This window comes from Poecilia reticulata, linkage group LG8 (genome assembly GCF_000633615.1).
Source record: "Poecilia reticulata strain Guanapo linkage group LG8, Guppy_female_1.0+MT, whole genome shotgun sequence".
Taxonomy (NCBI): domain Eukaryota; kingdom Metazoa; phylum Chordata; class Actinopteri; order Cyprinodontiformes; family Poeciliidae; genus Poecilia; species Poecilia reticulata.
This window is the reverse complement of record NC_024338.1, coordinates 18061807-18074169: the sequence shown is the minus strand read 5'-3', so window position 1 is coordinate 18074169 and position 12363 is coordinate 18061807. Positions and strand designations below refer to the sequence as shown.

The 12363-nt window shown below is 40.5% G+C and overlaps 1 protein-coding gene across 4 annotated transcripts in view; it reads right to left on the bottom strand.

The window, feature by feature from the left end:
- Positions 1-12363, bottom strand: part of shank1 (SH3 and multiple ankyrin repeat domains 1) — an 85181-nt gene that overhangs the window by 17568 nt on the left and 55250 nt on the right. For all 4 annotated transcript variants that reach the window (XM_008416387.2, XM_017306288.1, XM_017306286.1 and 1 more), the window contains exons 16-17: positions 2631-2713; positions 2408-2532 (exon numbers count right to left, since the gene is read on the bottom strand). In XM_008416387.2, the coding sequence (XP_008414609.1) occupies positions 2408-2532; positions 2631-2713 (208 nt within the window). The remainder of the gene's footprint in view (positions 1-2407; positions 2533-2630; positions 2714-12363) is intronic.

The following is a 12363-nucleotide window of genomic DNA, read 5'->3' as shown; positions in this document are numbered from 1 at the left end:
TACATTTAGCAACATTTTAGACAAAATATTGGTATCGGCCAAAATCGGAGTCGGCAGGTCAGAATTTTGTACAGATCAGTAATCGGTGATCGGCCAGAAAACTGCAATTGGTGCACCCCAGTGAGAATAGGTTCATTACTCTTTTATTAGCCTTTTTTTATTGTTTTATGGTTTGATGCTTTTAAAACTAAACAAATGGATTTCTCTGACTGAATGTCAAAGTTGATATTTGTAAACGGTGCTGCTATCTTTCTGTTTCCCTCTTGAAAAGATATTATAGATCTCAACAAGGTTTATTATCTGGTTAAATAAAAGGTTATTGTAATAAATCAGAATGAGCTGCTACATGCATGTTTGAAAAGCAGAAGTGGAGCCTCCTGCACAACCAATAAGAATGCAGCAAGTGGTTTTTGGATGGTATTTGAACAACAAAACACTTGTGTTTTCCAGTAGCCATTGTACAGCGCATGCACAGCGATAAAACCAGATGACCAAATATGCTGGAACTCAGCTGAGGTTGCTAGGTAACGGGCTGAACTCGGCTGGGGTTGCTAGGTAACGGGTTGGGCTTCACTGGAGCTGGTAGGTGAGGGGCAGCACCTGCTGATTTGTGACGTTATGATCGAGAGATTTTTGAAACGGCTCGTTTTCCAGACACCAAAAGACATCAACTTGTTGCCAAAAAAACTTCTGGGTAGATTTTAAGATGCTGGGCTGTTTATACATTCTACAGAAACCCAAATGGAAGTACAAAAATGTGAATTTTTCATTACATGTCCTTTTTAAACTCCTTTCTGGATCTTTCCTTAAGGATTGTCTAGTAAAGAGCAGATTTCATTGGTCCATTAATTACAAAAAGGCCGATTAGCTTAAAATTCTTTAACTTAATCCAACATCAACAGCTGAATTGTTGAAACTTTGACACAGTTGGGTTTTCCAACAAGACAACATGAGAACTGGACCAACCAGGCTAACATCAGACTCCCTGAATGGTCTTCTCAAAGCCTGGATTTCATCTCTATTAAAAATTTATGCCACATATGCTTAAAAGTTGGGCTCCTGCCAGGAAGCCAATCAGTTCAAATGAGTCCTACTAATTCTGCCAGTCAGTGGCCCAACATCCAGCCAGAATTTTAACTTTACAGAAATGTTGAGGTGCAACTTGCTTCAGACAAATGTTGGTGACAGAGCTTGTTCTTACACAAAGAGTCATTTTGCCCTCAGTCCAGCTAAGAAAACTTTAAGGCTGCAAAAGTTACATGATCTTTTAAAAGAAAACAATACTTGCAGAGTTGTTTTGCAATAAAATGGTTGAAAACATTTTCTATAGGATGTTGATATTTGTGGAAAATGTACAAATAAAAAAGTCTTTAATTTCTCTAATGTTCAAACTATTTGTTTAGACACAAAACCTTGGTCTGTAAAAATTATTCTAATTCTGAAGAAGCACATAAAACCTAAAGAGAAAGAGCTAAAAGACCTGAAAATACTACCAGCTGTTTTGGTGTCACTTCTTTTTATTTAAAAAAAATAAAACCAAAGGAGACATTTTCTTGCACAGAAAGTTAACCTTCTGTGAAGTTTTCTTTTACATTTATCAGTAACAGTTGGGTCAATTATTCCTAGCACTAAAAATACAGGACTGTGGTTTCAGTCGGTTCTTTATTACATCCTGCCAAAGCTTTTGTGGAAGGTCCAAGGAGACGTAATGAAAGTAACTAATGAAAAATTCACATTTCACACGCTTTTATCCTTACATTTGGGTTTCTACTGCTTCTAGAGACAACCCAAGCACTTTAGTTTCATGATATTTGATGTCTGGAAAATGAGCCGTTTCAAAAACCTCCGGAATGTAGCGTCACAAATCAGCAGGTACTTCCCGTTACCTAGCAACCTCATAAGCTCAGGCCGTTACCTAGCAACCCCAGTGGAGATCCGCCCATTTCCTAGCAACCTCCGTCGAGCTCCAGTGCATTTGGTCAGCTGGTTTTACCGCTGTATGCACTGTACAATGGCTGCTGGAAAAGACACGAGTTTTGTTGTTCACTTACCATCCAGATACAACTTGTTGCATTCTTGTTGGTTGTGCAGGAGGCTCTACTTCTGCTTTTCAAACATGTGCGAATGCATTTTTGTGCATCTGTTTGAAGCCATTTTGACGAGTGAGCGTAAACGTTGAGTTGGGAGGGGGGCCTGGTCAGCAGCAGCTTTAAATAGTAGATCGGAGAGGCTCTATATACGAGGCTCTAAAGCGGCTCATTCTGAACCGAGCAGACTGAAATAATTTTGTACAAAAAAATATAAAAACATGCTTTGCATCTCCCATAGATCCATGTTTAAGGAAGCACAACGGGTTAATCTTCCCATGTTGATTTTATTTATTGAATGCTCTAAGCCACTGCTGTACCTCGATGAGGAAATCCCCCATCCTGAGACCGGCTCTCCACGCCACGCCGCCCTCGTCCACCGACTCCAAATACTGCAGAGCCGGGAAGGCCGGAGTGGGAGTAAACTCTTCAATGGGAGTTTGAGCTGGGGACACCATGAAATATTAAGATCAGGTCGTTAAACGACTTTATTGCAGAGCATGAATCAGTGTGACAACTCTGAGTTCATCTCAGATTTCTTACCTTTGGCCCCTCGCAGCACGAAGCCGAATCCCTCGCTGTCTTTTTTCTGCAGAAGCACCGTCTTCTCCTTGATTATGTAGTCGCTATCGCAGAGAGAGGAGATGAGTCAGACGGTTAGAAATGTTACAAAACAGAAAATAAAGGGAGCGCAGAATTAGAAAGTTCTTCAAGTTCAAGTTTCAAGTAAAAAGCAGATTTTTAATGGATGCCTTTGCTTCTTCCAACCAAAACATTGAGAGGAAAATCAGTGTTTTTATTGAACTATTAAACGTCTAACAGCTTTGTGGTGGAAAATATTTATCTTCGATTTCAATGAAACCATTTAGGGAAATGCAGTGGCTGAGTTACTCCACCATGTTCACACAGAAATCTGAATTAATCCGATCACAACATATTATAATAGCTGTGATAAAAAATAAACTAATTTAGCAGTTGGTAAAACATAATCCAAAGAAGCCATCGGATTCAACATGAAGAAACCTCCAGCAGAAATCAAAAGAGGGGTCCAAAATGAGGTCCAAGGAACTATTTCTGGCCCTTGAAAGGATTTTGTGTGGCCCCAACTTGAGTTCAATGCAGATGGAGACTTTCCAGTAAATTTCTTAGTTGAAAAGTTAAGCACAATAAAAAGAGTTAATCTTTGTAAAATCAAGCTTTCATAACTAGTCGAAACATCTTTTCATTAAAGTTTCCCAGAACTGTCAGAGATATGAAAACTAGATAAACAGTAGAAAGTAAACTAAAGCCTGATGCTTCTCCAGGTTTTCTAAAACCTGACAAAAACAAAAAAAAACACTTGTATTATGATTTGTAACGTTGCCATTTCTATGTTTGCATTTCATTTTATGCGTTTGTTACTCATTCTAGTCGTCTGACAAACCAAAGACGGCATTGTGAAAACAACAATAACGCAGTTAGATTCAGCCTAAACTACAGCAACAAGCTGCGGCTTAAATAAACCTGAAATGAAAACTGTATAACATGTTGATGCTCTCCTGAACGCCAGGTTTTTTTTTTTTTTTACAGAACCGACGGCAGGAAATGCTATATACAGTACAGCTTGTTGCCGCAGCAACAGCTAGAACTGGACACGGGGAAAGTTGGGCAGGTCCTGAGCCGAGCCACGAGATGTTCTGGTGGACTATTAGTCACCGACAGCAGAGCAGGAGCTGCAGGCTTACAGGTGGAGCTAACCGAACGACTGAGCTCAACCAGGAGGCGTCACCGGCGTAAGGACATGGGAGTTTATTCAACGGAAGCATGCTAATGTTCTTCAGCAGAAGGAAAAATAAAATGTCTCCTCCAGAGGTCGCGCTAAACAGTTTGAAGTTATTTATTTAATAGAAGTTTGTGGGATTAGTGGAGTTTGTTCACAGTGTTTCAAACAGAAAAAGGGAGAAGTGGGGAAAGAGATGCAGCAAAGCTCCTGATGTCGGGAGTGAAACTTTGTGCTGAGGACAATCACCTCTGGACCGGGATGTCATTTTTTTCTCCTTAGTGTACGACTTTTTGAAATCAGGAAATATTCCAGTTTTCCTCGTAATCACAACTCGTAAATTATAAGCCTGGCGGGCTGCCAGGCTTATAATATTGTTGAAGAGCATTATAATCTTCGTTTGAATATAGTTGGCATTTAGGTATTGCTGCTAATGTTTTCCTACAGCACATAATGATCTAAGCTGCGTTCACACTGAAGTGACACAAATCCAGATTTTATTTTTGTTTTGCTTTAATGCGACCTGCACTTGATCTTTTCATGACAGTCTGAACAACACAGATCAGATTCTTTTTCACTTGGAAATCTGATTCGTATCCAATCTATTCAAATGTGACCTGACCGTCAATGATATTCAACAAATGTCACTAATCTAGCAGGAAGAAAAGTAACAACCCTGGCGAACGATAATGAGGATTAAGTTGTCAGACTTGCTGGCTCCGGTTGGACAACAATCGTAAAGCATACTCCACCGTTAGCATCCACATTCACTTCTGCAAACACGGAGGACTACTTCTTCTTCTTCTAGCTTTTTACGGCGGTTGGTAAAACACCGAGTACGCTCTGTATGTGTGACGTTACTGCGCCCTCTACTGCGCATACGGGACACTTTCAGGTCGTTTGCAGTTCACACATGCAACATATATTTGGAAACATGACCGACGATGCAAAAATAAAAAATCTGATTTCACTGAAAATATCCTAATTGGGTCCCTTCAGGCTGCAGTGTGAACGTAGCCTTAGTGATATTTTCAAACTTCCTGTCAACTTTAAACATTTTTTAACTAAAAAACACAGCAGAATGACGGCTGCAGTGCCGCGACCAACCACCAGGGGAAACTATGACATGTCTTTTCTAATCTGTAAAGAACATCAATCAATCAATCGGACATTAAGTTTTGGCTTTATTTTTTAGTAACTTTAGTAAATAACAGCTCCTATTATCCTCTTATTGAGACGTAAAATAAAAGTTTTCAATGACTTTACGGTTACAGGTCACCCTCTCTATCTGCTGTGCTTCTCTTGTTATGAATGAACAACATACAAATCAGTAAGTGACTATATATATATATTTATATATGGTATCAGCTGTACCATACTGTAACCACATGCCGATAATCCCATCATGCACCAAAATAGTCCCAGCCCACTCCATCTGCTCAGGCCGCTCGTTTCCTCTCGTTCCCATCCAGGCTGCTCCTCCGTTCTGATCCCTCTCTGATCAGTTAGTTTCCCCCCTAATCACATTTCCTCCTCTGAGATCTTTTTCATTCACTCTATTAAGTGTGTGATTCTGTCTATGAGCTGAGAGAGACACTCTGTTTCTGCCATAGCTGCGTTATTCCTGCCCCCTTTTTGTCGGTTTCTGCTGCAGCGGCTCAGATCTGAAACTCTCTCAAGCAGCGACTGAATTTAATTCATGTTCTCAATGAAACGTTTAATTTTCATCCTAAAAATGTGATTGGAAGGAGGATTAAGTTCGTTATTGAGCTGAAGTCAACCCACACTGCAAAAACACAATCTTATCAAGTTATTTTTTTTGTCTATTTGTAGTGAAAATATCTTATTAAACTTGAAATAACAAAATTAACATACAGGTAATTTTTCAGGATGAAATGGGAGCTTGTTTTTAAGTAAATAATTTCTTAATTTTGGTGAAAATGTACAAATTCCACTGGCAGATTATTTAATTTATAATTTGTACAATTATAAATAAAATAATTTATATATAATCTGCCAGTGGAATTAAAACGTCTTTATTAATATTAAGGAATTATTTACTCAAATCAATCAGGCTCCTATTTTTGCTGACATGTTACTTTTAAGTCAGATTTGTCTTATTTTAAATGAATTTTTGTTTAAAATCAGTTTTTACTTTATTCATTACCCTAGATTCACTCAGATACTCTTAAATAAAATCCGGTGCAATGAACTGTTTTCAGAAGTCAGAAAAAGGCGGACAGCTCTGCCGATCGCTGATTACCGATCTTTTAAAAAGCCTGACCTGCTGATTCCAATTTTGTTTTTGTCTGAATTGTTGCTCGATGTAGGAAGAAAGCTGCTGAATTGGCAACAGTGGGGCGGCTAATGTTATCTGTAACGTCCAGACATGATGCGGTCAAACCTCACAGGAGAGCGGAGGACCCTGGCTGACTTTTAGAGCTTTGCCAAGATGGATAAGATCAGCTTCACATGTAAAAATCAGCCCATCTCTCAAAATGAAGGAGATCAGCATCGATAAATCAGCTGGCCAATAAATTGGTGCACCCCTAAAAAACATAACATCCTGTATCGTTTTCCTTCCACTTTTTGCACCAAAATGTGCCGATCTTTCACGTGAAACTCTAATAAAACACACTGACGTTTATGTGAGGGTAGAAGCAAAAACAATCCTTTTAAATAATCTGACTGAAAAACAACACAAACTACATGATGCGTCCCTCCAGCATGAGAACACAAACTAACCCGTTGTGTTTTCTTGCTGACCGGCAGACCTCCATCTGCATCATACGTTATTCAGCAAGATGACACGGTGAAGCAGATCTGTGTGTTAATGCATTCGGTGCTTGGTGAGTGTAACTCACAGGCTGCCACGTGCCCCACAGTGTGAACAAACACTGACAGAAACAGCTTCAGAATATACAACGAGCTGGCCGCTGCAAGGCCAATGTTGCACTTATAATCAGTCTGTTTGTTTTAGCGGCTGCATCGCATCCAAACCGCGTAACTCTGACTCAGCCTCTGCTGCTGTCGTCGGCACTGACTGGCATCAGCTGACCCAACTAACTGGATAAGTCTTCTCGACCAAATGGGAGTAAAAAAAAAAAAAGTCTGTAATTTTGCTAAACAGATCTTTAAGTCCTCTGCTGAGGTTCCACTGAGACGGGAATCGAGAACCAGAACTGGTTCTCAGTAGTTCATTTACTTGCTTAATGATTCTGCTCATCGGTTCCTGTAATGTGTGACACAGTTCCAAGATGACGTGAATATTTGCTTTAGAAAATATCCAATATGGCGTCGCGGCAGAACCGTTCCAAAATATGTTTATGTTTCACAAAAAAAGGTGAAACTAGAGTCGGCTGGAACTTGCTCAGAACTTTAATCACAACAAAGGCAGGAAATAACCTCAAACTTCCTCTAACTGTTGTCCACACAGTCTGCAGCTGATTTGTACGAATGTAACGTGTTTCATACGTTGCTTAGCAACGCGATGACTCCGGAGGGGGCGGAGCTTCGAGTTCAGCGTCTCCCGGTTAGCGTTCAGCTCCTCCACATCCTGGTTATTATGTTAATGTTAAACTGAATGAATAATCTCCGTCTTATATTAACATTTAAAGTCATGTTCAGTAAATTAGAATATATTTTCACAGGAGTCTTGTTTATTGAATTAAAATCGCAAAAACTGTTGATTTGCAGAAAGTTGCATTTCCTGTTAAAATGTTAATTTTATAGAAGGATTTTCATTGTTTAAACAAGTTTTAATTAAAGAGTTTACTTCCTAACTCAATGAGAATCGATAAGAGAAGGAAACAAATGTACCCAGTATGACACTTCCATCCTATTGGCTGAGAGGTTGCCAGGCGACGGTGCATTTTTGTTCCGGAAGCAGCAGAGAATGTTTCCTAAGCGAGCAAAGACTAAGTCTGAGCGCGAGGTGAAGTTGTGAGTACAAGCATTACAAGTTTTAAGATGAAAGACAGGAAGTCCTGTTTTCAAAATAAAAATGAAAGCAAAAGTATTAAAAGTTTTGACAACAAAAGACACAAAATCCTGCTTTCAGTCTGAAAATGTGTGCTCTTGGATTATGGCAGAAAAATTCCCCCATATACAAGCAATTACCCCACAAAATGGTCGATTGGGGGAACTTTAGCAAGGCAACTACTATCAAGATTCGCACCAACGAAGACTGAACCAAAGCTGCTTCAACAATGACTTTTAAAAAGAGTGGGAAAATGTTTGAGAGCCACTTTCTGCTCTAAATGGATTGTTTTTTTATTAGCAATACAACCTAATAAAATTACTTGAGTAAAGAAAAACATTACATTCCAGTCCAAAAAGTATTGGATTTTACTACACTTGAAATGAGACAAAACTAACTTAGAAGTAACGTATGCAAGATACAAGAGCTTTGTTTTAAGTCAATAATTTATTAACATTGATGAAAAAGTTCCATTTGCTAATTATTTCACTTAGGTTATTTCCATATTATAAGTGAAATAATCTATGCGCGCAACTAGTACTTTTTCATCAATATTAAGTAATTATTGACATAAAATAAGTTCCTATATTACACAGAAATAAGTTAGTTTTGCAATACATGAAGATAATTTCAGTACAAACTAAATAAAAAAAACTTGGTATTATTTTGTGTTTTTGCAGTGTAGTAAAAAAAAATATATAATTTTTTTTCCAAACGGTTACTCAAGTAAAAGTAACTAGTTAGCACCAAACTCTCAACGGGACATAATGTTTTAATTTTGTACAAAGACTGCACAGTTTTGGCCTGAGCAGGCTTCCATAGAAGAGTCAGAAAGATGCTGGAACTTGTCACGCATGCCGCATCGCTAAAACTCCCTCACTGAAAGCCGGAGACGTCTCTCTCTCTCTCACATACACACACGCACACACACACACACACACACAAAAACAACACGCCACGCATCAAACCAGACCCAAGTTTCAGGTGTTGCATGTTCCCCTGTGACATGACAACAACTGGAGAAATTCCCAAAAAATTTTTAAAAATCAGCTTTTTTTTTTTTTTTTTTTTTTTTTTTTAGCAGGATGGCAGCAAACGCGGCGCACACACTTTGGTTCAGCACTGACATAAACAAACACGCAATCAGGCAGCACATCAGTAACAGCAGCAGGCATCAGTTGTGCCAGTGCAGCACCGCCAGAGGACATTTGTTCAGAGCGGCGCGCGAGAAACGCGACACACTCTCACATGTTGGCGGAGCGAATCACACGGAACGGCCAGATCAAACATCTGTCTGCGCCGCGCACGCTCTGCAACATCTGCCGATCCGGTCGACGCTGCCCCGCCGCCGTTTCTACATGCATGCATGCATCCCCCCTCTTCCTCTTCCTCCTCCTCTTCCTCCAGCTGCTGGAGGAAGAGGAGGAGGCATGTAAAGCCATGGCAGGTACCTGTAAATGAACCAGACGCTCCTGTTCACAGGGCCCAGCGACGGCCAGGAAGAAGAGAGGGAGAGGGAGAGGGAGACATCCTCCTCGCCGCATGCCCCCATCGCCATTTCCTCCCCTCCCTCTCCTCCTCCTCCTTCTCCTGGTCCTTCTCCTTCTCGTCTTCCAGCGAGACAGCGGCGAGCGCGAGCGGCGAGAGAGGAGGAGGAGAGGAGGAAGAGGAGAAGAGAGAGACAGAGGAAGGGAAAGGGAGAGGGCCAAGCTCTCCCAGCCCCTTCATACTTAAGACGGAGAGGAGGAGGAGGAGGAATCGGAGAGACTGAGGGATTGAGATGGTTAGCTGCGACTGCGGCACAGAGAGAGAGGAAGGAGGAGGAGGAAGAGGAGGAGAGGAAGACGGTGGCTTAAAGAAGTAGAAGAGATACGGAGATGGTTCAGAGGGGTTTCCAGCACGACTCAATCAGAGCACACACACCTCAGTCTCCTCTTTTTCACGCTCACAAACAATTTGACGCGATTTCCAACCCACTGGAGATCCGCCATCCATCGGCTTCTACAGCCAGAGGTGGAGTCAGGGCTGGACTTTACCGTACAGCGTTACGTCTGTCGCCATCACCGAATACAGAAGTTATTAAAGTAATATAAAATTATATTACATTTTATATAATTTTTATTTTATGTTCTTTTAATGACATGAAAGAACGCATTCTCAAAGATAAATAAACTTTAAATTCTAATTAACATTTAACACTGGCGCTTTTAGATTGTTAGCTTTACTACTTTATCAATTGTTTTCAATGAAAGTATCAATAAATATAAAAATAAATGTGTAACTTGGGGAGACAAGTCACTTCTTTATGTGACTGGGATTACAAATGGGAATGTTTTTTGTAGAATTGCTGTCATGCAGTCACAGTCATACGGTCATATAAAAAAGAAGCAACAAATATCGGCATGTTTATTGTTATCGTGATAAAACTTTGAATCCCAAACCCTGATGTCACCAGAGACACCTACTAGTCATTTACTGGGACTGTATATATTATTGCTAGACAACATGGCTGAAAAACGTATCACAATATCAGCGTTTTTATATCTGTCGACAAATAATTATTGATTATTTTTTGATATTTGTTTTAACCACAGTTTATTGTTTTTTTTTTTATTTTTAAGCAGTCATGACGGAGTGGAGAAACCTTAAACTGCTGCTGCGCAAGTTACTCAAGAGGTCGTTACTAGGTAACCAAAGAATGACTGAGTTGCTAGGTAACCAAAGAANTGCTAGGTAACCAAAGAATGACTGAGTTGCTAGGTAACCAAAGAATGACTGAGTTGCTAGGTAACCAAAAGAGAGGAGTGAGTTGATTCCACTTAGCTAGCCGTGAGAAGTTGAGCGGCTAAAGCCTTTTCTCTGCCTACATCCCCCAGAATGCTGTGCGGTTCTGGATTATTGGATCCATCAGATATCTATCGGACTCATTATTTACTGATATTGATCACGTTTCTATGGTGATGTATATTTTTACTGATTTATCATCCACCCCTACTGCTCGGTCATTTCCAGAACTGTAATCATTTTAAAATATTGTAATTGTTTTGATCCAGTAGTTTTGTGAATGTTGTTGTATCAACCTTCCAGACCCCTCAGGTTCTGGTTCTGGTTCTGGTTCTGCTCTGCATCCCCAGATCCAGAACCCAACGAGGAGAAGCAGCATTCAGCTTCTACGCATCACAAATCTGGAACAAACTTCCAGAAAACTAAAACAGCTGAAACACTGAGTGCCTTTAAAAACCTACCTGTTTAGAGTCGTATTCGAAACGTGATCAATTATTAATTAAATGATGGTACAATTAATGTAATGTTTTTATTACTGATTCTATGTTGCAAGACATTGTATTTTTGTCTTTGCTATGTCCAAATAGCACATTTCAGCTATTTGCATAGCTGCAAATAGCTGAAATGCTATTTGCAGCTATTTGCTGAAATAGCTGAAATAGCACATTTCAGCTATACAAATAAAATGTAATTGATTGATTGACTGACTGAATTAACCAAACAAATGATCGTTAGCTGCAGGCCTGGCTTCCACCAGACAACTGAGGATGAAGTCTGGTTTTATTGAATGGATTAGCTGAACACTACAGATGAGAGACCTTCACACAATCTCAGAAATTTGGAGAATTTTTTAAAGCTACTAGAAAAAAGCCAAAGAAAAACAGATTTAAAGTTTTAAAGAGCAGTTTTTGGTTGGTAACCTCTAATCTCTGTGCTGGACTCAACATGAACTACTTCCTGCTGCCTGGTGTAAACAAAGCATGAATGAGGCTCTGCAGAGGCTTCGGATGCAGATGGGAGACGAGTGGCACTCACATCATCCCTCCGTCGCTTCCTTCCACGTACGTTTAACCCGTCCTCCGTCAACTCGCCCTCCCTCCCTCCCTCCATTTTCCCTCCGTTCCTGTCATCCTCTCGCTTCCCTCCTGCCTTCGCCCGCGGCTCTCGCCCGCTCTCCTCTCATGCCTCTGCCGTTTTGTTTTCCTCCACGCTCGGCGCCGCTGTGATTGAGCGAAGGCTGGGCTGGGTGGAGCGAATGCTGACAGAAGGTCCAGGATCACATGTTTGTGTTCGCACATGGTGTTCTCTAAACGGATCCGTCGTAAGAGGATCCAGTCGTTAACCATTTACACACAACAGTCCAGACAGATTCATCTTTCACTGCCGGGACTGATTTTAATAGAAAAGTCCTGGATTTAGTCCAGAACCGTCCAGGAACCACAGAGGAGGATTCAGTTTTTACAGTTTGAGCTGAAATTCCTGTTAAGGTTTTACCTTGAGAGTCGATGGATGGATGGATGGAGGGATGAACAGATGGATGGATGGATGGATGGATGGATGGATGTATGGATGGATGGATGGATGGATGGATGGATGGATGGATGAACAGATGGATGAACAGATGGATGGATGGATGAACAGATGGATGGATGGATGGATGGATGGATGGATGGATGGATGGATGGATGGATGGATGGATGGATGGATGGATGAACATATTAAAGGACAGATGGATGGATGAACAGATGGATGGA